At 34.6% G+C, this 25,493-nt stretch overlaps 1 protein-coding gene and 1 long non-coding RNA gene across 2 annotated transcripts in view; both read right to left on the bottom strand.

The window, feature by feature from the left end:
* The window catches only part of LOC119257009 (uncharacterized), a 298,118-nt gene extending 291,014 nt beyond the window's left edge, over positions 1 to 7,104 (bottom strand). Inside the window, exons 1-2 of the long non-coding RNA XR_008554022.1 lie at positions 6,699 to 7,104; positions 6,140 to 6,238 (exon numbers count right to left, since the gene is read on the bottom strand). This is a non-coding gene — a long non-coding RNA (uncharacterized LOC119257009). The remainder of the gene's footprint in view (positions 1 to 6,139; positions 6,239 to 6,698) is intronic.
* Positions 7,105 to 15,783: 8,679 nt separating this feature from the next.
* The window catches only part of SPOCK3 (SPARC (osteonectin), cwcv and kazal like domains proteoglycan 3), a 295,465-nt gene continuing 285,755 nt past the window's right edge, over positions 15,784 to 25,493 (bottom strand). The window contains exons 9-11 of the mRNA XM_037526414.2: positions 20,826 to 20,888; positions 17,337 to 17,474; positions 15,784 to 16,004 (exon numbers count right to left, since the gene is read on the bottom strand). Of these exons, the coding sequence (XP_037382311.1) occupies positions 15,832 to 16,004; positions 17,337 to 17,474; positions 20,826 to 20,888 (374 nt within the window). The 3' untranslated portion in view covers positions 15,784 to 15,831. The remainder of the gene's footprint in view (positions 16,005 to 17,336; positions 17,475 to 20,825; positions 20,889 to 25,493) is intronic.

A 25,493-nucleotide genomic window follows, 5' to 3' on the forward strand; every position in this document is an offset into this window, starting at 1 on the left:
GGAGGCCATGAGGAACGTGGTGGTATCTTATGCTGCTTTGTGTTTTACTCACTGCCTTATAAGCAGGTCCAAGTAGTTTACATTTTATATAATTACAAGTTTTCTATTTCAGCATATAGAGTAAATTATTCCTTTTGGGCAAATTGAAGCTCTGGGGAGAAAGGTCACTGTAACTTTTGTTTTCATAGCAAATTAGTATCATTGCCATGTCCATGACATATTATTAACTGCCTTATTTAATCATTGTATTATTTTCATCTATGTTGAAAAATGAGAGATGATAATATTGAAAAATGACAAGAGAGGTTACCAAAGGAATCTTAATTATCTTCCTCCTGGATCTTGGAAAATAAGGTTAGAAAGTGCCATCTCCAATCATATTCTTCAAAAGTTCCTTTTACCAAAGAGAAGTGACCCAGGAACTCTACGATATCTACAGAGCATCTAATCATGGAGAACTTGGGAATTAAAAAGAGGGTTGTTGTTTCTAGTCTTGGTCCTCTTCCAGCCTTCTACATCGCATACTTTTGGTGGATTGTGAGGCTTTGATAATGGTAAAGAAAGTTTTAAGTACATGGATATTTACTTTAATTGCTACATTTTAGTCCAGAGATTCCTAAAAGCTGGAGTGTAGCCAATGGAAAACTTTGATAATCTTCATAAAAAATATAAGATCTATTTTGAGAAGTTGTCTGTATTCTCATATGTATCAATGCGCTTTTTAAAATCCCTCGTGCAATTAAAATTAGGCACCAGAATCATAAAATAACCCTCATTAGAAGTCATGGGACTCATCTCTTCAACAAGAAACACTATTTGACCTTTCTCATTTAGCCATACATTCTAGAAATTCCATCATTAAACTTCAAAAAGATTTTACTTTTTTTTTAAACCTGCAAATCATACCATCATGTGGTTATATCATAGATCATTCAACCACTCTCCTCAGAGAATTTTTAGATGATTTCTTGAGATTTTTCAATTACAGAGAATCTTATACATATATATTTTGAATTTTGGAAGTTATTTTAGAACTTTTTAATGTATCTTCCTAGATTGTTAGAAATGGGATTGATGGTGAGAAGGTAATTAGATGAGTAGTTTTGTTAGATATTGCAAAATTCCTGCCAGTTTGCACTGCCATCATCAAAGCATGTAAGTGCCCATTTCATTATAGCCTCACCAAAAGAATATATCACATTTGATAGAATTTTACAACATGGTAGACAATTTGGAGCCTTGTATATAGGTCTATAAGGGCAAGAATTGGGGGAAGAGGGTCCAGGCTGAAAGACGGATGTGCTTGCATGAGGAGATGGACACAAAGCAGGAGGAATTAGCTGCAATAATGTGCTCTACATTTTCTTTGAACTCAAAAGCCTTATGAGGACAGTATAAAATCATGTCTACACGATGTATCCCTATTAAAAAAAAAATACCTGTGATCCCTCAATCTCTCAGGCAAGCCAAACTTCCTTCTACAAAACTTTTACTTCTTTTTTGGAGAATTGCTTACATTTCCTTCAGGCAAATGGATTGATCACACTCTGACATGACAGGTAGGTACACAAACCAGCAGAACCTACGAGAATGCCACATTGCCCTGGTTGAAGTGATGGTTCCAAAAACCTCAGGGAATTCAAACAGAGACTATCTGGATTATTCCTGCTAACTTTCAGAGAAAAAAGGCTTGCATTTACTGCTTGATTACCAAGCTGACAATAACACTACTATAAAGAGATATTTGTAACAGCACAAGATGACCTCATTTTATACAAAATAAATACAAAGGAAAGCAGAACATGCAAAAGGGAAACAGTGCCCTAAAAGATGGTTACATATTTATAAACTGGGGCATACTGTACCACAAATTATAAAATGCAGTAACTTCCCTTTTTGTTTATAATACTTTGAGTTTGGTTATTTCCAGCCCACATAATCAAACCAATTGAGTATTCTTTCAGGAAAATGTTTGGCCTGAGTATGACATTTTAGTCATTTCAGGATATTATGGGCAAAAATATAATATTTACTGGAGATAGTTGGAGTTAGTCTAATATTTGCTTACTAAGTATTAATTAAGTATAAAGTAATGGTCTGAAACAGAGTTAATTCTTTTCCCTGAGCTGTATAATAAGTGAAAAGTATTGAAACTGTCAATGAATACAGAAGCCTTCAAAATGGACTGCCTACTGATTCTTCCAGTGATTTAGCACTGAGACATACTTGAGTACATCAGAAATACTAGAATATATTTGAGTATATCAAAAAACACTTGTAAAGGCTTACTGTGTGGCATAAGTATAGTTCCTTTTCTATTTACCAAATCTCTACTGATGAAACATACCAACAATATTCATTATTATTGTTTTTTTAATGAGGTAATCTTGGTTTACATGGTTGTTTGTAAATCACAAGTATAGGATCCTCCCCTTCCTGTGCAGTTATCATAACACTCTTATTTTTTTTAAATATTTATTTATTTATGCATACAAGAGCTGGGGTACAGGTCAGAGATGCAGGGGGTGAGAGGATTCACCAGAGACAGAGTGGGGAGCAGAACAGGCAGACTGAAATACACTGCTGAGGGGAGCAGCGGGCAAGATAGGAGAGGTCTGCCTCGGTTTGTGGGTTTCTCTCTGGCCAGCTGGGGATCAAATCCGTGCTACACATGCTGTGGATTGCTTCATAGTGCGGTGCTTAACCCCTTGCGCCACCAGGGAGGCCCAACACTCCTTTTTAAAGTACACTTGTAGTTTTAAAAATTTGGCTTCCCATTAACATTTTTCTAACTCTCCAGACTTGGACCGAAGTTATACAACTCTCCACAAATGTTCTTCCAGTCTGTAGCCACTATGGGACTTGCCTTCCTGTAATTGCTTCAGTTGCCAGCCCTTCCCCAACCATCCAAGCTCTGGGTCACTTCCAACCCATCCTCCCTCACATTCCTTTTGCTATTTGAGCTGCTTGCTCTCTGTCTATAAATTTCATTCCTAACACATTTTCTGCATACAGTGACTGTTTTCATTGCTGAAATTTAAAGCAGAATACACTTGTCTCCCCATTTAAGAGACTGAGAGACTGATATGCAAATAATAGTTAAATTTTAATACAGTAAATTCTATGAGACAGGGGGTTAAACCCCATCATCAAAATTACAGACAAGTAGCAAGCTAAGTGTAAAAAGAGACAGTAGTTCTTGGGATAGAATTCAAAGCTCACACGAGTCTTGAGCTGACATTTGATCACTTTTATTTGCTTGAAAATATTCTCTTTTCTTGTAATACCTAAAGTCCCCAATTTCCCTAAGAAAATGGATTAAATATTATTTTCCTAAATTTGCCAAATGTAATTCTATTTGAAAATAGACTTCAAGGTTATGGTAAGTGCATTAACATTTCCAGATAAACACCTGTTTTTATGAATTATAGAAGTCAGACAATCCACATCATTATACTAGAACAACTGTTACATAGGCTTAGTAACTAATTTACCAACAATTTTATTTCATAAGCTTTTATGTAAAAAGATAAAATAATCACTCAGCATTTTCCTTTAATCCTCATTGACTTACTCATTAATTTTATAAAGGAGTTAACCTAGAACTCAATTATATCACATCATGTGCTTTTATGATTAAGCAGGTGGTAATGCTTGGACTATAAGCTCTGCTCTGTCAAAAAAGAAACTTCCTCCTACATCAGAAATTAATGTGCTTGTAAGGCAGCAGCAATTTGTTTATGGGTTGCTCGTGCAAGGAAGACATCATTAAAGGATCCTTCAGCGCCCGCACACCTCAGATAGAACCTAGAGCATAATTGGTTTTGAACATGTTAAAATTGATAAACAACTTTCCAAGTGTAATTACATTCCATATAATTTTGCTTATTGTGCATTCAGTGAAAGGAAGAATGAGAACTTAAAAAATTGGTTCTCTTTTAAACACAAGTAAGTGTTTGGTTATCTTCCTTCATTTCATGTGTGTGGGCATAGGAGATGGTGTGTGTATTAGTGACCGTAACCATTTCTGTTGTATGTACTTACTTTGAAAACTGAGTCATGTTTTCTAGCACGTTACAGGAAAAGAGCAAGAGGAAATGTAAGTGAGAAGGAGACATGTCCACCTTGGGATATTTCTGAGATTGCTGGATTTAAGAGACATATGAGACTTGATCACATAGAACAATTATTCTGCCTCCTGCTCTGACTCCAGAAACTTAGCCTTTGCCCAGCCTGGGCACTGCTGAGCTATCTCTTTATAAACCTTGACAACAGACCAGGATAGAATGATGCTGTGGGCACACCATCTCCATGAGCTAGTCACCCATGAGGTGTTCACAAGCCCTGCACGACCCAGAGCTGCAGCCAATTAGTGCTCACAATTGGCAACAAGAAATGGACCACACTCGGACAGACACATGGACTTTAGCGAAGTCCATGCACCTTGTTTTCTCAGCCAATAAAGTTTAATTCCACTGTTCTCAACACCCAGCTCTAAAACCTATATAGACGCCTAGTCCTGGCACCTCAAGAGTCACTCTCAGGTCCAAAGAGGTCTCCCCAGAGCTCTCTTTCCTTGCTTTTTCATAATCAATCAATAAATGCTGACTCCTTGCCTCCCTCATCGGTGCTTGTGGAGTCTCTTTTCAGGCTTGATCGGAGGCTCCCAAGAGCCCTTTCCTAAGCCTGGGACCAGGGCCCTTGAGTCCATCCTTCAGATTCCCAGCAGGTAGAGCAGTGACAAGTGCTGGTTTGCGCTCAGTATATTCATCTGTGTTAGAGGCTGGGCTGACTGAGGCACCCCAGGCCTGCTCAATTGGCCAGAAGCACAAAAGACCATGAAAAAGTTAATTAACTTCAATGTAATTTACCCAGATTAATTATATCTATTATTAACCTCTTCTTGTCTGAGCACTGACGAGACTGATTTGTATTTTCTCACCTTCAATGTATCACTTTTATTTCCAGAAGTCAGAAAGAAGAACCAAAGAAATGGGAGACACAGATGACGCATGGGACATTATAATTCTGGGGGTGGCCAGATCCATAATTCCTGCCGAAATAATGCCGTAGGAATGCCCTTTGAAAGTGATAAGTGGAGATGTTATATGTTTTAGTGGTTACTACTGCAACAGCATGCAAGACCTATTATAAAAATTTAATTTTCATTTTGAACCTCATTATTTGTCTTTTTTCCCCTTCAGCATGGTAAATTAAAAGAGATGGTGATATTTATAAATGTTTAACCATTCTCCCTCACAGTACATCTAGACCATGTTTTAACTGAACTGCCCTTTGGAGCCCCACCAAAATCCAGAGCTACAATTAGCCTGCCTGGGGCTCTACAAGGCAGTCAGGTTGTTTGCTGATAAGACACAACTGTGTCTATCCTGGCATTAAAGAGGTTCAGATTACAGACACCTGGGGAAGGATATACCCTAGTGCAACATGGATTGTGTTTTCCTCTTGCAAGATTCTGGAGCAGATTCTGGCACAACTACTTCATAACTGCCCTAGAGAATAGGTTACCTAGCTAACACGGGTCATGAAGTCACTTCCCATTAGAGATAATTACAAACACAACTACAAACTGTTGGCAGTAGTTTGCTACCCCACTCAACACCCTTCAGGGATATTTGCCAAGGTTTTCTTGACACTCATTTGTAATTTTCTTCATAATGTGAGATTAAAACATAAATGAAAATGTCTCAAAATAGAAGAGATAACTTGTGAAGTTATTTTGAAATTGGATAACGGGTGAATGGTTAGGTTCCCTTACAAGTCACTAACGATTTATTCTCATCTGCTGAGAAGCATGAGTTATCACAGAAAAAAATGACCTTGGAATAATTCAAATGTTGAATGCTAAATGTTAAATGCCCAGTGTGAACAGGATTTCCTGCTACCTGAAGTAGAACATTCCTTTGAAACTTACCCTAAGCTGAAATGGCATAAGGTGAATGAGCAATTGCTATTAATTTTGAGGATTCCCAGTCTCCCAAAAATAATCTACCAAATAATAGGAAATAACGCATAAAATCTAAAACAACACCAACATATAATATAAAGCAGGAAATATCTGATAAAACATGGCCTATATAAGGAAGAAATAATGTTTGTAAAGTGTAGTTTCACTTACCAAATACAAGAAGCAATGAAGACTCTAGAAGCAGGCGAAGTGGGGGTGGTGGTGAGTAGAATCAGTAGTTTGAAGTTGGGTTGCCCGAAGTACAGGAGTCTGGGGTGCAGGGAAAGCAAGAAAGACATCTAGTGACATCTCAACATCCTCTGAATCCATCACAGCAGGTAGATCACAGCAGCTACATCTTATTTTATTTCTGCCTCCTACATGTTGCTTTTGAAGGTCAAGGTTTGCCCTCTGCTGTGGCTGGGAGGAAGACTTGACATATGGCACTTTGCTTGTCTGCAAAGCCCCACACATTTTTCTAACACACAATTTTTTCTAGGCACACAAAGAGCTCAAAAGCTAGATGCCTTTTCAAGTGAAAGTCATACTTTTCCTGCAATCATTGCAGCACGGTTAAACGAAGCAAACATCTCGAGCAAGTGCTTCGTGCATAGTTCCTGGACAACTTTACTTACTTCATGAGCTCTCCTCGGCTTTTGTGATACCTTGGGACACAATCTTGCTAATGAAACACAAAATAAATCAAGATAAGGGGAGGGGGGATACTCACAGACACGTCTCAAAGCTGTGGTGGCTTGATGCCGAGATGCTCCTGGTGGTTCCGGGAGGAAGCTTGAGGGCCCTGTCCTCTCGCTGCAGTTACAGGTGTGCACAGCTGTTGTTGCAAAACTCATACAGGCGCAGGTATGATTTGCTTTCCGCCTTTGTCGTAAGCAAACTTTCTCTTTGGCTCTGTAAAGGGCAGGAATTGGCCACAGTGCGGGTTTTCTGATCCAGCAGACCGGGTAAAGGAGGAGTCAGAGTCCTCAGTGGTTTTTTGCAGGTCTTTTATTGGGGTTCACCAGGCATGAGGCTGGCAGGCCTCTCAGCCCCCAGCAAATCCTCACTCTCTCTGGGCTCTCTGGCGTTCTCTGCTTCTTTCTATGGCTCTGCTCCTCTCTCAGCTTCTCTTTCGGCTTCTGCTGCTGCTTCTATTGGCGTCCCCGTGACGCCGCCCTTAAAAGCACAGTCTTAGCCCAGGTGTACCCACTCCAGGTGCCCGCCATCAGACATGCATTCAGGATCACAGGGTTCCCTCATCTATTCTGATGGCGGGAGGGCAGAAAAGCCTGATATTTTTCCTTACCCTACAGGCTCTCAGAAAACCGGTACAAATTGCAGGTCTTTCATAAAAGTGAAGTGACACCATGTAGGGTAAATGGTTTGGTAAATGTTTTTCAGCCTTTTCTGCCCTCCCACCTTTAGGATTGCCCTGCCTGATGGGGCACCTGCAGTTGTTACATTATTGCATATTGTCTCCTTTATTTCTGTGGGTCAGTGGAGAGTATTGAGAGATAGTCACCAAGAGAAGCAGAAGCAGGAGAAGAAGCAGGAGAGAGAAGGGGACAAAGAAACAGAGAGAAGCCCAAAGTGAAGACTGGCTGGGGGCTTAGAGGCATGCTGGCCTCCAGGACCCAGGCACCCCTGCCTGCTGTGTACCTGGTCACTGCTCTGTATGTAACAGCTCAATAAAAGCCTGAAAAACCCACTGAGGGCTCCAGGACTCCCCTTTACCCGCCTGTCTGCTTGGAGCCTAGAAACCTGCTCTGTCCCTGTCCTGCCACTACACACCAAGACAGCTTTCCAAAAACAGGGGCTACCTGTGTGCAGAACATGCTTAATCCAGTTAACTCTCTTCGTTCCTTCTTACTTTAAATTGCAACAATGCAGTTTTTTTGATGAGTGGCCCTTTTAGGAAGTTCCAATTAAAATGAGACCAAATTTATCCTTTACCATACTGTTGATTAAGACTTTAAGCAGTGAATTTAATGGAGTTCATATCCATGTTGATTCTCAATGACAGACACCTGAAACTGTGAAACTGAACTGTTACTTTAATGCAAAAAAAAAAAAAAAAAAAAAATCCCAGAACGCACACACACTGACGTGGAAAATAATAGTTTATTTGAAATAATCACAAATTCTAGAAACTAAAATGAGATCAACATAGATACTCATTACTGCTATGATTATAAAGCTGATACCAAATAAACCTTTTAATTAATAAATCAGTGTTCTCAATTGTCCAGTATTTACATGACTGACTTGACCAACCCCAAAATAAAGTTAAGGGTATGTTTTTGCCAAATTCTCTCTCTCACTCTCTCTCTCTCTCTCGTCTATATATAAAATACACACACATTTATAACTTATTTGACTATCATTTGCTTTATAACAAGATAGTGAGGCCTATATTAAGGCTTCTACTCATTAAGTTAATTTCCGCACAAAGAATCTGGTAAGGGAAAGGCATTTTCTGCCAACTTTTATCTCTTTTTGTCCAGATGGTCAAATTGGTTCTAAAAAGGTATGTTATTTGGAGTGGGAATGATAAACACCTGGAACACATTATCCTAAAAAAAAAAAATTAAAAAGGAAGTTTACATGTCACATCAGGAAAAACTGTATCTGACTAAATTAAACTAAAATAACTTACCCAAAATGCCCTATTTTCATACTAATATTTAATATAAGAAAATAAGAGCTTTGAAATTTCAGACAAATGTAAAATGGTTTATGTCACAGATTTATACTTTTGCAGCTCTTTGAGGATCATATTGTCACTTCCATGGTTCTGTTTTTACTTGTTCCTCCCCAAACACAAGCTAAATTAGTTTTAAAGTTTAAGGTATATTGTTCATAAATTTTTTGCTTTTTATTGTAATAATTTTGAAATGACATTTTGCTGCAACTTCTGCTAAATCTTGTAGCAGATTTATAGTGTCTAATTATTGCTTCTCTTTCACTCTGATACTAACACAGTTTGTCCCGAAGGGACTAAAAAACAATATTTAACAACCTACTCTTGTATGTAGGACATCTTAAATTCTACATTATCAATGTTTTAAATGTTAAACTTTAAATATAAGGTACTTTTAAAAAAAAGAGATTTATTTATCTATACAAGCACTGGGTACAGATAGAAGTACGGGAGGGTGAGAGAATTCACCAGAGCCAGAGCAGGGAACAGAATAGGCAGACTGACTGACGAAGAAATACACTGCTGAGGGGAGCAGCGGACGGGCAGGAGAGGTCTGCGTGCCATGTGGAACCCTCGCCAGCGGCGGGGGATGGAACCGGCGCTGCAGAGGCTGCAGGCAGCTTCTCAGCCCAGCGCTCAACCGCTGCGCCACCAGGGGAGGCCCAGAATGTACATTTTAAGAAAGAACACTTATGAAAGATAAAAAGCAAGTTAATTTGAAGTGCATTGAGTTGACACTCTGCAAATTTAAAACTTAATTTCTATATTGAAGTCTGATCAGAGGGCACCTGATTTCTCTCGAATAGTTTCCTAACAATGAAGATAAGGATAACAATATCTATAGTCCCATCTTAAAAATATGATAGATTTAAAAATAATGATTAGTATATTGATTTCATTGTTCTTTCTACTATTAATAATAACTATTATACAGTGCTAACTGCATGTAGAGGCAGGGAAGGCCACTGAGCAGGTTATCTATGATCTGGCAGACTGGTAAAGGAGAGTCCTGGGGCCCTTGGTGGCTTTCTCAGGCTTTTAATGAGCTGTTACATGTAGAGCAGCGACCAGGTACACAGCAGGCAGGGGTGCCAGGGGGCAGGGGGGGAGGGGTCAGGAGGCCAACAGGTCCTCCAAGCCCCAGCAAGTCTTCACTCTGGCCTTCTTTCTCCCCTTTTCTCTCCTGCTTCTCCCCTACTTCTGCTTCTTTTGGTGACTCTCTCAATACTTCTCCCATGGCCCACAGAAGTAAATAAGTCAGTTAACAACAATGTAACAACTGCAGGTGCCCCATCAGGCAGGACAATCCTAATGGTGGGAGGGCAGAAAAGCCTGAAAAATCATTTACCCTACACTGCACAACACTATTGTAAGGACTTTTACGTGAAGTAGGCTTGTAATCCTCTGGCGCAATCTGCCGTACCTATTTTACTGAGGAAAAACTTAAACCACAGAGATGTTAAGTAACTCCTCCAAAATCATACAGCCTGCAATGCAAGTAACATGATTGTTGGGTTAGAGTAGCCATGGTTTATAACATTCTACTTCCCCTCTTTTATATGTTATTATTATTTTAAATAATAACAGTTATAATAATATAGTACAATATAATAATAGCAGTTATTTTTATTTTTTAAAACCTAGATTTTTGAGTAGGATTCTCAACAAAGAACCATCATAGATTTACAAAGTAAATCCTAATATTATTATCATTCTATGGCTAAAGAAAGAGCTATAGCAAAGTTAATAGCTCGCCCAATGACACAAAGCAATACCAGTATGAGAATAGGAATTCTGACTCCAGAAGCTGCAGTTCCTGTTCTACCATGCAAATACATTTCATAAATCAACTAAATTAATTTATAAGTGCTCTGCTTCATTTTAGATGGATATGAGATGCTTTCCAAATATGTTATGGGTTTGTGTGGTCTGTAAGAATAGGCACTGGATTGTATAGTTGTCGTTTTAAATGCCAAAGTAAATAGCAGTGAAATAACTAGCAAAAATAGAAAACATGGTTAAGGTTATGGCTCTATCACTGTTGAATTTCACATGCCTTTAAAGTTTATGATACCTGAATATCAAGCACTGCACACGTTACTCCAGCTCACTGTATCATTTGCCAGAACTTCTCATCCCAATTTGACTGTGAAGGAAAAAAATAGGAAAATGCCTCATGAAAAGAAGGAAAGGAGAACTAAGAAATGGTGAGTACTAGTGATTTCTATTATATTAAACTTTGCCACTAATAGCATAAATGTACATTTCTCCCCATTTATAGATTAAATGTTTTTAGCATGTATGGTACATGCAGTAAATGCACAAATACTAGTTCATGTTAGTCTTGAAAAGTACCAATTCAAAAATGAAGAAATACTTATGACAGATAGCTTGGGTTTGGATTTGATCTTTTCATTTTTTAAGATGATTTTCTATGGCATGTCACTATAAGTAATGCTACTCATTGAATTTACTTTGTATTTCCTGTTTCAGACACTACGCATTAATTAATTTTTATTCACAATGATCTTATGATGTAGCATCTTTTATTGTTCCCAATTAGTATATGAAGATATTATAAATTGGATAATGTGTTTGACTGAGTGTTAATAATGTTTTAAAGAGAAGCTAATTTTATCAGCATATCTTGAAACCTTCAGCAAGATCTCTTGCAAACCTATTTTAAAGACTTAGAAAAAATAACATTTAATGGACTCCTGTTATGAGACTCACACAAAGCACCTGTCTTAAATATCTACTTCATATAACATCATTTCAGTCTGCCAGGGTAAGTACATTAAGCTACTTGATTGATGAGAAAGGTAAGAAGTATAGACTTCAAATCCAGCTATGTGTGACTTAGGTGTTTAAAGAGTGATAGGGTGATTGATCATTAAAAATACATTAAAATAATTTCCCCATGGATGTATTTGAAAGAGTTAAGTGTGGGAGTGAAAGGGTGAACAGACTGATATTTTTTTCATTTTCTAAACTTATGATTTTTTATTGTCATTTTAAATCATGTTTCACAATATTTTGTATTAGTTTTACTTGGTAAGTTTTTTTTTTTTTTTAAATTGAGGTATTTAGTAACTAAGTAAAAGAGACATTAGGTAATACCAAAAAATGGCAGAAACTTATATACAATTAGGGAAAGAAAATAGTGATTATTCCAAAAGACTATTCCAAATCGACTTACTCCAGGAGCTGTGACATACGTATTGTACAGCTAATAATAAAGATGTTCTCTTTAAAGAGCTATTGATTCAACTATTGAAAATAGCTTTATAAAGTCAAATTACAAGTCAAGAATATTTTTAACACATAGAAGTAAAAAAGATATTATTCTATATTAAAATGTACAGTAAGATGAATGAAAATATTTTTATATGCTATTACTCTCAATATCAGCTATTTGCTTTAAAGTAATGTTGAAAAGAATAAACTACAGGGATCTCATTAGAATTTATTATATATTTGTACCATTGTATATATTCTAGATTTCTGTGTTTATTTTCACTGCATATGAGAAATCGATGATATGATCCAATATATTTCATTCATCATGTAGAAGAGTGTCAGTATTTGGGTTGCTTTAGCTAGTCCCCGTTCTTATTACCTCCCCCCACCTAACAGGGTTGTCACAAAGTAGACTAAGTTTTTTTTTTTTTAATAAATCGTCATTTCTTTGTTTTAAAAAAGATTTATAAATTTATACAAGAACTGGGGTACAGGCCAGAGGCATGGGAGGGTGAGATAATTCACCAGAGACAGAGCAGGGAGCAGAATAGGCAGACGGACCAAAGAGACTACTGAGGAGAGCAGCTGGTGAGGCAGGAGTGGTCTGCCACACCATGTGGATCTCTCCCTGGCTGTCTGGGATTCGAACCCACGCTGCAGAGGCTGCAGACAGCTTCAAAGTGCAGTGCTCAACCCTCTGCACCACTGGGGAGGCCCAGAGTAGACTAAGTATTGAATCCTGTATTACATACCATACAGCATACAACCAAGGTGTCATTCATTTTAGCTCCCCCCCGCAAATAAAAGGTAATCAAGATATTTGTTTCAAAACAAATATTTATGAAACTTTCTAAATTCATTCTAAATAAACTATGACTAGTGTATATGTGGATCAATGTTTATATTGAGTTACTTTTCATATCTTCTTATTATAAAATGAAAATTTATAAAATATATTTATACAGAGAGTACTCAATACCTATTTTACAGTTAATTAGGTAATTCTAAAGAATTTGATGTTTTGTCTTGATTGATTTTATTCTATTTAAAGAATGTCAGAAATAAAAGGTTTGCCTTAGGCCACATGTTCTTTTGATCAAATTAAAATGGTTTGTTTTTAATTTAGCTTGTTCCCCCCTATATAGCATATCCAAATTATCATGCTAGATAAACACAAAAAAAGGCATTAATAAATTTCCTTATCATATTTTTGACATGCTAGGGACATTGACTATTTTACTGGTGTGCTTCTACTCTTTTTCTATGAAGAGTTTATACTTTATTTTGTTGTGATTCAGAATGTCCTGTTGCTTTTAACTTGTATATTTACTCCCTATAATAACTCAGGAGAAACAAGGTTTAAAATACAACCCAACCCGTAGTATAAATTAACGCCTATGATTCTGAATTCAACTTAAGGAAGAACAACATGTTGGGGTAGTTTGATTCTTTTTAACAAAAGTGCTCCTCTAAAAATTGGAGTTTGTATCAAGGATTCTTTTATAGATTTCAAAGCACATCACCTTTAATTCAGGTTAAATGTAGGAGACAGTCTTGATATATTTCTTCCAATGGTGAATGCAATTACATTATGTTAAGGGTTATTAGGAAATAAGTTGATTATCCTCCACACTAGAATATTAACTTCATAGTAGTTTTGTTCATCAATGAAACTATAATGCCTAAAGTAGTGTCGGGTATAGTAGGCGCTCAATATTTATACTTTGAAATAAATAATTGCATTAACTCAAAATATTAAAAATTGTGATAAAGATATATATTATGAGTATATTTTATACACATACAAGCAGTTATACACACATACTTCATATGTCTAATTTTTAATAACATAGTTTTTACTTTTTATTTTCTATTGAATTGGTTGTTTCCCTAGAACTCTGAAACATGATACTTATTTAAAAATTAGCTTAATTTTCAAACCCACTAAATTTATTACTTTAATTTACTAAACCTCTAATATATAATTTGTTTTTTGTCCTATTTTCCAACCAATCCACTTTACATTTTGTGATTCTTGTACATTTACTAAGCAGCTGAGGTTATTCCATCACTCTAGAAATGCTGTTGCTATAGAAATTTAGCTAAATATTTTAGCAATGATACCATTGAGTTTAAATATATCACCCTCAACAAAGAAAATTATCTACTTTGCAATATAATGACAAAAGAAAAACATGAAAACCATCCTGCAAAAAGTCCCTTTTAACATATCTGGGAAACAGTATCCAAATGCCAGAGCCCTGACTTTAAAATTCAAAATTTTCAAAACATTACCTAGCTAGTTTGTGATGTACTCCTTAAAATTTGAAGGCATTTCAATAGAATAAGAACTCTTCACATTGCTACTGATAACTTAGAAAAGCATTAAGGAGCCATTTGATTTGGTTACAAGATCTTTTATTTTGTAAACTATACATAAACAGTAAAAAAGAAAATGCATTATACTTTAAATATTACATAAAGTCAACAGTCAAGATTCTTTTTTTAGTGTATACAAATAAAATGGAAAGTAATCCACCAATTTTACTTTCAATGAATTGTATATTGGGAATCCAGTTGACCCACTGTATAAACTAAGATACCAATATGTAACATTCAACAGTTTTTTCCATTTTTATTATGGGCACAAAACCATAGGTCTGATATACTTAAAATGATGATGTGCCAAAAAGCTACTCAAGTAATTAACATGCCAACTTAAGTACAGCAATTAAAATAATTTTTGTTACAGTTAAATTTTTAATGCTACTCTACACAATAATCATAAACAAGTCCACATGGCAATTATGTAACAATAGAAAAAAAATAAACATATTCCATTTTCTTCATTCCAGCAGCAGTACCTTTACTGGCATTAATTTGTTAATTAGGTGTGCTTATATATTGCCTAATATCCTATATTGGTATGCATGCTAAACCTTTCTATTTCTATTTTGCAAGGCACCATACAATACGTTCTCTAAGTTTTGACACTAGTAACAAAAATGGTATAATTCTAATATTAAATGCAATTTTTTATCTAAAATATAAAATTAAATATGATTTTAAAATTTAACATTGGGGCACATGACAAACTTTTCCTGAAAATATGATTTAAATGAGTCTTTCCCTTTGTTTTCCTACTTTAAATTCTGTACCCAAAGTTGCTGGTCAGAAAGATAAACCTAGGAAGGTAAAGAAATCATGCTGTTTAAGAATAAAACAAAATCTACATGAGACCACCATCCAAATTAAAATAAAAATTAGAAAGGACAACTAAGTTTTTAATTTTCAGAATCCATGGTTTTCCATATTGGCCATTTTGTAGAATATCCTATCATATCCAGAATAATCTCATATTAAGAACCTCACTACCAATGTAAACACGATGGAGGACTCTACAATTGTCACTTTGTTTTCCTTACCCGTGGTATCCCTCACTCACCTTGAACTCAGTCTAGGTTTGGGGCGATATGACTTTAGAATTGTAATTAAGATCATGCATAATTTTGTAAAATCCTTGGGGCCCACCAGGTCACGAAGAAGTTACAAATTTAACATAGACTATATCACAGAAAAATAACATATATGATCTCAAGCACTGGTTGTTTTGTTTGTGGAATATTAATGTCAGTTTGTTCTTACGAAAATCTGTTTAGTTCCATAGCTCTTCATAACTTTCTTTAATCTGGCTAGACTCCATATATGTTTTCTGTTTCCATAAGGCATATAAAAACTCAAAGTAAATGATTGTTATTTAAACATAAAGTTCTATGACTTTAGCTGCAATATTTGTATTAATTATACAAAATATATGTGAATTTTAGAATCATTTTGTATTTGGACCAGAAGGTAATTTTTAATAGGCTATTACTTTGTAAATGATAGAAATGTAGAATTTATTGATCTCAGCTCTCATCAATCAAATGTATCCATCGTGGTCATCACCATCATCATCATCATCCCCTTCATCTTCATCATCATCATCTTCAATTTCATCTTCATCATTCATAATATCCTCTTCATTATCCTCATCATCAGTCCATTCATGGAAATCCCCACTGGCGAAATCTCCAGAGATCTCAAAATCAATAGCTTGGATAAAAAAATAAATATTAATGTTACCTGATGAAGCAGTAGGATAATTTCTGAAGGAACTAAAATTCTGATGAATATTGATAAATTTAGTAAAATTTAGTTGGCCTTTATTTTATTTACCAACATGAAGACAAATCCATTTTCTATCATTTGTTGATATTTATGTGCTAGAAAACAGACTCATAACTAAGATTTGATATACTAGATTTCTATTTAGTAATATTAATTTTAGACCTTTTTAAATAGAAGTCCATATCAAACTTAGAATTCTACAAAGCACTTAAAAATTTCTTCTACTATTTTTGTAGGCAAAACAATTGTTCTCCAAAGATTGCCACTTCCTAATCAATGAAACTTGTGAATATGTAACCTTGCAAGGTAAAAATGACTTTGTAGAAATAATTAAGTGAAGGACTTTGTAATGAGGAGATTATCCTGGTTTATATGGGTAACCCCAGATGAACACCTGGATCCTTATAATCAAAGAAACATTCATTATAAATTCAGAAGGAAGTGAGACCACAGAAGAATGGTTAGAGAGATGCAGTGTTTCGAACTTCAAAGTTTGAGTAGGAGTCTATGGTCAAGGAGGGTGTGTGTGTGTGTGTGTGTGTGTGTGTGTGTGTGTGTGTGTGTGTAGCTAGGTGGCATCTGTAGTGAAAATCTCCACAGTACAAACAAAAAAATTAAGCTTGCATTCTGAAATATTATTTTATGAAACAAACAGATGCTATATTTGGAACTTTAAATTGCATGTATATGCTGTTCAAATTTATTGTCATATTTTAAGATATATATGTAAGCTTATAAAACAATTTAGAATATTAATTATAATTATCTTTCAAATAAACTATATTTTCACTCTTTTAAAATAAATGTAACATGCTAACTTAGTTGTAATTTATAAAACCTTCACTTTATTTTTAATATTTATATATATTTTATGAACCTTCATTTTATTTTTTATTATATATGTATTATATTAACCTTCACTTTAAAAAGTTTAGTTTTCCTTTGGGAGGCAAGACTATAGATCCCCTAAGTCAATAATCTAAAGGTGTCACACATTTCCATATTGGGAGAGGGCACACACTAGGAATAGAATGGATGACAAAGGTCTGCCTTAACTCAGAGGAAAACAGGAGGCATAGACCATCCTCTCTAGATCTGAAGTAAGAATTACGTTTATATGAACTTTTATTATGAGTGAATCTTTCATCACCCCCTAGTGCATTCTCAGCCACAGAGTAGTCCTCATCAGTGCTTGAACAAATGATTGAGATGCCTAAGTACTCAAAACCATGCCTGAGAAATAACTCTTCTCCTTACCACAGTCTGCAACACCATTTGTTCTGGATCCCATGACTTCATTTCCATATCTGTCAACGCACCAGCACTGCCCAACACTGCCATGGCATTGTGTTGGCTTGTAGTAACCATCTTCATCACAGAGGGGGATGTACTGTCCTGTGAGATGAAACACACACACAATAATTTGTGCGCCTTTTTTGATGGCCATAAAATTTGTATTAATTCACTCAAAGTACTTGCATGTGCAGTGCCCAGTCCAGGCTAAGTACTAGTGGTGCACATAGTACAGAGCAGGTAAATCAAAGCTATCACAGTTGGATATTGTCATATTCGTCTGCTTACATTTCTTTTGATAAGCAAAGTTACTGTCTTTTTATTTCTCACTCAGCACAGGGCACCATTTCTGAGGCATGATAGACTAAGAATCTGATTCATGTCATACATTTCAGCTCCTGCAGACCACAAAACCTAGCACATCAGATCCTCCGCTGTCTCTTCATTTCCAACCTTCTATTTTCATTTCCTAAAATTTCAGTTCACATATTCCAGTCTTCTTCCACATCAAGTTAACTGTTTCTCCTAGATGAAATGCTGCTTCATCTCCTTGCAGATCTTTTATATCATGGAATTCCTTTTCCTTTTTAAGACTTGATTTTACTGTGACTTTTTAATATAAGACCTATTCATGATGATGGTCCTCCCCTGGTGGTTGAGCGCTGGGTTGCGAGGCTGCCTGCAGCCTCTGCAGCACCAGTTCGATCCCCAGCCACAGGAACGGGTCCCACAAAAAAAAAAAAAAAAAAAAAAAAAGAAGACCTATTCATGATGGAAGAACTCTGATATACTTCTGCCAGTATGTATTTGTGTGTCTATGTGTGATGTGGAGTTGTGTGTATGTTTGTGTGTAGTCTGTCTTGAATCAAATTCCCAGTCCAGTGGATGAGAGATATTTTTATATCTATAATAATTTACATATTACTTGGCTCAATGCTAATAATAGCTGAATTCACATTCTTCAGTAAATAGTGAATTCACATTCTTCAGTAAAAATTCTAACACTAGAATGAAAGCTCTATGGAAATCAGAAAAAATTTACTTGTTTGACTTTTTTTTTTCAGTGACCAGATGCTATAGCTATTTGGTGGGGGAAAAAAAAAGACTGAATAGTGAATAAATAGAATGAGACTCTTTCACCTAATATTATAACAATATAAGGTCATAATGTTATTCCTTTAAAAGTTTCAGTATTCTTATATATATGCAGTTTAGTTTAAAAATTACAATTTGTTTGTAATATTTGGACAAGTTGTTTTTCGGTGAGGTAAACAGAATAGCACCCATAAGAAAAACTCAAGAGCATCTTCATATTTAAGGCTAGCAAAATAAGGACAATATTCAATTTTTCTTATCACTACCTCTTAAAACATCTACCTTGATATGGAACCTTTGACATAACATTTTATAATGTAAAGTTAGTGTGATCATTTAATACATCCTTCATGCAAGTGCAATTTGAAAGCAAAAGGACATTATTAAAAATTATGCTAGAACCGAAGACATTACCCAGACTGAACCTACAAACTGGGACTTAGGACATCAGACTCCTATATAACAAGTGGGAGATTTTCAGGTAAGTGTCCTCTGATCCAAGTAGAGGAATTATTTATAGCACTCAGAACTGTCTCATGATGACTTTATATAAGAATGATGACTTTATGTAAGAATAATAAAAGTGACTCCTTCTAAATGGACACTAAATATGTTTTCAATTTTTGTGAGCTCACATAAATGCAGCTTGAATTTTAGTAGGTCTCTGTAACTACTAACAGTGGCCATAGACCTTGAGGTCATTGGTGTTGGGTGTGGTGAGGTGATGAGCATCTGGTAAGGTGTGGTCCTATGCCTCTGAATCACATACATTGTTGTACATCGATATTACCTCAAGAAAAAAGCAATAAAGGTAAATATATATTTCAATTAAATCTTACTTTTTCCATTTTCTAGGGTTAAACTTTGATTTGTGGAAACAAATCCATGCATGGATATATTATTTCCACTTGTGAGATGCAATATGGTATGCATCTTGAAAAAAGAGTTAAGAGAAATTAAACACATTGTAGCTTTTGTCTTTATGCTTCACTCTAAACAATGATTTATAAAAATTATCCTTTTAATTTTGAACTATGGATTTTGAATGTGAAAAATTTTCTCATCTGACATGCAATATTGTAATTGTAAAGATAACATATGAAGGTGTAAAACACAGTAAAAAAATCCAGAAATATCATAAAATTATGTGCCTTGAGGGGCCTCCCTGGTGGTGCAAGGGGTTAAGAACCAACCTATGAAGCTATCCATAGCCATTGCAGCATGAGTTTGATCCCTGGCCAGGGAGCAACCCACATGGCGCAGCAGACCTCTCCTGATTCGCCTGCTGCTCCCCTCAGCAGTGCATTTCAGTAGAGCTGCCTGTTTTGTTCCCTACTTTGTCTTTGGTGAATCCTCTCACCCCCCCCCCACAACTCTGGCCTGTACCCCAGTTCTTGTATGTATAAATAAATAAATCTTTAAAAAATGTGCCTTGAAATATATAAGGGCATTAATATATATGAATAAAACATTGTATATATGTGATATACTGCATTGAACCCTAAAATAAGTAAGGACCCAGGTGGAAAGACTAGTGAAATCTAAAGAAAGTCTGAAACTTAATTCATAGTTTATAACAGTGTAAATACTTTTGATTTAACAAATATAAATGGTATTTGAATCGTGTATAATGTAAACTTTAGGGGAGGCTGGGTAAAGGATATATGGAAACTATATTTGTAAATTTTTTTAAATTGAAAATTATTCCAAATAGCTCACCTACAAATTGCGTTTATAAGAATAGACAAAATAGCATCCATAATACTTAAATTATTTATTGATAGCTAAACATTCTAATATTTCAAAATATGGGGTAAAATCTGAAACTGTCTATGTGTCATCTCTCTAGCTAATAGATTGATTGCTTATGTCAAACACTAAACTGTTTAAACAGTTTCCCTGAGGAAGTGGTCTCTCTCACTGTTTACACACACACACACACACACACACACACACACACATACATATATCTATATATGTACTACACTTGATTTAGCCAGAAGGCTGAGAAGCGATACATATGTATATATGTACACAAACATATAATCAATTCATGAATTGTTAATCATAGATTTGGAACTGAATTTCTGCTGATGCCTTAACTTTAGTATTGTTGAAATCTCTTTTTTACTTAACTTTCAAGATGAACATTATATTAGGGTAATAAAATAGACATAATATCTTTCAATAGGTAAGATAATAAAAGTAAGTTTAACGGCTTTCAAAAACTTCATAAATTTTGTTGCTGAAATTTAGTGTAGTCTATCTTTGTTGGATTAATATTGATTTTATGTTGCTGTTTCCCTGGGGTTATTTATGTAAGCAATAAAGGCTTCAGAAGAATGATCTATTACTCACCTAGGAGCTTCTTCACCCCTTGCCGCTTGTGAATATTGCTGAGCTCCGTCTGGCAAGGTGGGTCTGCAATGACATTAAAATGTTACTACAAGGATTATAGTTAAACGAAGAGAGTATAATGTCTATGCTACTGAATTTTACATGACTTTAGAAGAGACATAAAACATATTAGGTGGTTTATTTATGGAGATACATGCATATAATAAAGGAATACTTTCCTAAGTGTTAATGATAAATTATCATGATTTTCCTCAAAATAAACTGGATGAAAAAAAGAGAATGGTATAAAATCCTTATAGGATGGAAAAATACTTCTTATCATTCAATTTTCAGAGGTCAATCAATTCAGCAATGTAAATGTGCCCAAGCAATAAACTGATTGTTTTTCTTCATTTAAAAGTTTCTATGATAGAGAAGTAGCTTGCATTAAAAAGTAATTATGAAAAATTTAATGTTTTTTCCCCACTTTATGCTATAAATTTTTATGATGAATAATGTTGACAGACTTTAGGCTTTATAGTTTCACCCAAATTATAGTTTCACCAAATAAGTATATATGTATATATATATGTGTATATATATATACTTATATATATATACTTATATATAAAAAACTTGAAAATAGTTTATATATATATATATAACTTGAAAATAGGACCATATACATTATAATTTCTGATAAAACATCTTAAAAATAAATTAAAAACATTAAACCAATTGAAATAAGTATTTGTTTTTCAATTAGCTTAAAGGAGAACATTTTAGAATTGTACAATTCTAAAGGGACATAATATAGTTTGGCTTATATTACTACTATATATTCTTATATATTATATATACATATTTATAAATAATTTGTATTCTTATTTGGAAACTTTAATTTATTTTTATATTTTTTAATTTATTTTTAACTGAGGGTTTCATATATTTTAAAATCATATTCTAAATACTTGAATTAATATTTGCTATATAAATATATCATGAACTATTGAAACAGCAAAAAAAACAAACTAGTACCTATTTTTCTATACTACAACTTTTTTGGGAAAAGCAAGATATATTCAAATAATTTAAAGGTACTTAGTATAGCAATGCCATGATATTTAATAATCAAATTTTCATGTAAGTAAAAAAGTATAATGAGGAAATGAGGCAAACTGCTTAATATATTTATATTTATGTTTAGTGTGTAAGGTCTATTTTAGATTCCTTGAGATTTCCTGAGGAATCTAAAATGAGAAGAAAATGTGACTTGTTTGAAGAGCCTCAATAATTACTTTATTGTTCCACTTCATTTTGGTCCAATTAATCCCTTTATTTTTCCTAATAATCTTGGTAGCCTCTTATATTACATATTTAAAAAAATGAAATCAAGTGGCATAATATCAGCTTATAAAAGAGACATTTTAAAATCTGCTGGGCCCCAAATATGACACTGGAATCAATATGAAAGATTCTAGCTGAGTTTCAATGCAATAGCGAAGGCAATTCTTCCAATATGGTCATGAATGGAACACCTGAAAATCAAGGTACATTTAGTCTGAGTCTTGATTAGTATCCTCACTGAACATACCGTAAGTACCAATCCTACTAGCCCTGTATAGGGGAAGCTCTGTATATTTTAAGATTAAAAGGGGAATCATGAAAGATTAGGTTGTTAACACATACCATTTATTCCGAAATGTTTTTTGTATTATGTAAGGCAGCACTATGTGACCTTTACTTTAGGTATGTTTGGAGTGCTTAATTGAGATATCACCTATATTTTCAACTCACTTGCAAAGAGATGATCTAAGCGAAAGGTTGGGAACCCGATTATTACATGAAGGATTGAACATAATCAGACTATGAATAGTTAGCTGAGGATATAAACACAGATATGGCATCCCCTAATTTAATTTTGGGAGTGGGGCCTCCCTGGTGGCACAGGGGTTAAAGTCTCAACACTATCAAGCTATCGCCAGCCACTGTGGCATGAGTTTGATCCTTGGCCAGGGAGCTGACCCACATGGCACAGCAGACCTCTCCTGACTCACCTGCTACTCCCCTCAGCAGTATATTTCAGTAGATCAACCTGTCCTGCTCCCTACTCTGTCTCTGGTGAATCCTCTCACAGCCCCACACCTGTAGCCTATACCCAAGTTCTTGTATGCATAAATAATAAAAAAAATATTTAAAAAATAATGTTCTAACTTTTTGGAAAATATGGTTTTATGTTATTAAATTGTTTAAGAATCATGAATCACTAACAAATATAAAATTTAATATTTCACAGAATTTACAAGCAATTTTCCTAAACGTTAGAAAATCCAGCAAAAGAGAAGAATGAAAAATTTTTTACTAGTTAAATTAAAAAAAAATGTTATTTTTGAATATTATTGTTCACTGTTTCTCATTCTGGATTTAAAAATTCAAACTGCTATATTTGGGCTATTGACACATTTTAAATTGATGATTTTCAATACAATGATAATAATGCATTTTATTTTCCCCACACAATTTTGAATTGAATAAAACGTCATTGGGAAAAATATATAAATAAATACCTATAAGTTCACAATAGTTACATACATACAAATGTGCTTTTCCTATAGTCATACTATTCAATTATAGGGTATACATTTATTAGTCATCAAATATACATATAGGCAATATAGAGTCAAAACTACAAAAAAATTGGACATTATAGAAGCTTATGAATGAATCTCTAAGTTAGCAGCTCACGGGTGCCCACACTGTGGACTGCACAGCTCCTAAGGGACATCACCCTCCCCTCTTTTATGAAGGGTGCCCTGATCTTGTATAGCAGGGAAGTCCTCTTACTTTCTTGCAGTAAGCCACTCCCCTTATTTCCACTTCCTCTCAGTACTTATTAGTCATATAGTCATTTACAGAATGGACATACTTGAATATTTCTGCCAGGGAAAATTCTAATATAATACCAAAGAACAAAATTCTGTGTTTTTAATGCCTTTCAATACATAGGAGAAATCTCTTTTTTGTAATTAATACAGGTGACCCATACTTTGATACTCTTCTTGCAGATTAAATGTACAATTAATCTCTAAAAATGCCATCTATTTTTATTGTAGTCCTTAGGAAAAACTATTGGATATATTGTTGATTACATAACACTTGATGATGTTACCTGTACCTAATAGCATTAGTCAACAAGATGCACAGTGATGTCTCTTAGCATTTTATATTGAATTATCTTGCAAATTCTTTTTTTTTAAGATCTATTTTATTTATTTATGCATATAAGAGCTGGGATGTAGGCCGGAGGTGCTGGGGGTGGGCGGATTCACCAGAGACAAAGTGGGGAGCAGAACAGCTGAATTGACTGCTGAGGGGAGCAGCAGGCGAGACAGCAGAGGTCTGCTCACCATGTGGTCAGATGCAACTCCCTGGCCAGATGGAACTGCTGCAGTGGCTGTGGATAGCTTCATGTGCTGAGACTCAACCCCTTGCGCCATCAGGGAGGCCCTCCTGCATACTCTTAAAATAGAATTAAAACTACTTGGAGACAGAAATCAAGGATATTCATTTCAAATTCACTTCCTGTACTCATTTTGTAATGTGAAGTCTTGTAATGGGAGCAAAGTTTTCAAACAGGGTAATTTGAGTGATAAATGCTTTTAGGTATTTGATCTTCCTAGATGGGCATGAATAAATGTTAGTTTTCATTTTTTTTTCCTGTACTTACAAAACAGGACTTTAAATAAAATAGCAGCAAATAATTTATTTTTTAAAGTAGAGGCATAAAATACACTTTTATGAAAGTAAGTCATTAATACCTAAGATAAACGAAATCCCAGTGTAATATCCCTCCTACTCACATTTTTCATATTTACTTAAAATAATAGTTATACAAAGCACAATCATATTCATTTTGTATTGCTTAAATGTAATGATTTTAGAAAATTAGTCATAGAAAAAACTTTCATTTGCATTAAAATTCAGACACATTTTCCCTTGGGGTATTTTCCCTGTAAGTATTTTAATTGCCTAAAACTTTGTACTCTCAACTGCATTTTGAAATTAAATGAAATTAAACTTTTGAAATTAAAATTAATTTTACGTGTTTGAAAGATATTAAAGACATTATTTTTCAGATATTCCCAACATTGTAGTCTTGATTGCAACTTGATCAACCTGGATTAATAAATTAATAACTCCCCATTCTACACTACTTTCTTTCTCATCTTTCTATTTCCCTCGCTATAGTTACTCTAAGATAGTCCACATTACTTTAAACAAAGTGAAGACAAGATTTGGTGGTTTCTTTAGAGTAAACTAGGAGAAACAAAATTTTTTTAATTTGACTTTTAAAAAGTTGTCAATCTTTTTTATAAGTTAATGAATTAATTCAACAAGTCAGTTACTCTGTCTAAGCTTTACAATATTTTCTAACACATTAATATAAGGGCATGATTAGTCAAATTTGCTTATTATTTTGGATAGCTATATGAACCCTTTAGCATCTTAGATGTCATTTATAAAATTATTATACTATGCATTAAATTACATCAGAGACTAGCTTGTTGTGACTACAATGATCATAAGAATTTGCAAAAGTACAGTTAATATACATATATATTAACATATATATATGTAAAGATAAAACTTCTTTGGGAATCTTTCATCAATTCTACAAATATAACTGCA

The sequence above is a fragment of the Talpa occidentalis genome, unplaced genomic scaffold (assembly GCF_014898055.3).
Source record: "Talpa occidentalis isolate TD23 unplaced genomic scaffold, MPIMG_talOcc4v2.1 talOcc4.4, whole genome shotgun sequence".
Classification (NCBI taxonomy): domain Eukaryota; kingdom Metazoa; phylum Chordata; class Mammalia; order Eulipotyphla; family Talpidae; genus Talpa; species Talpa occidentalis.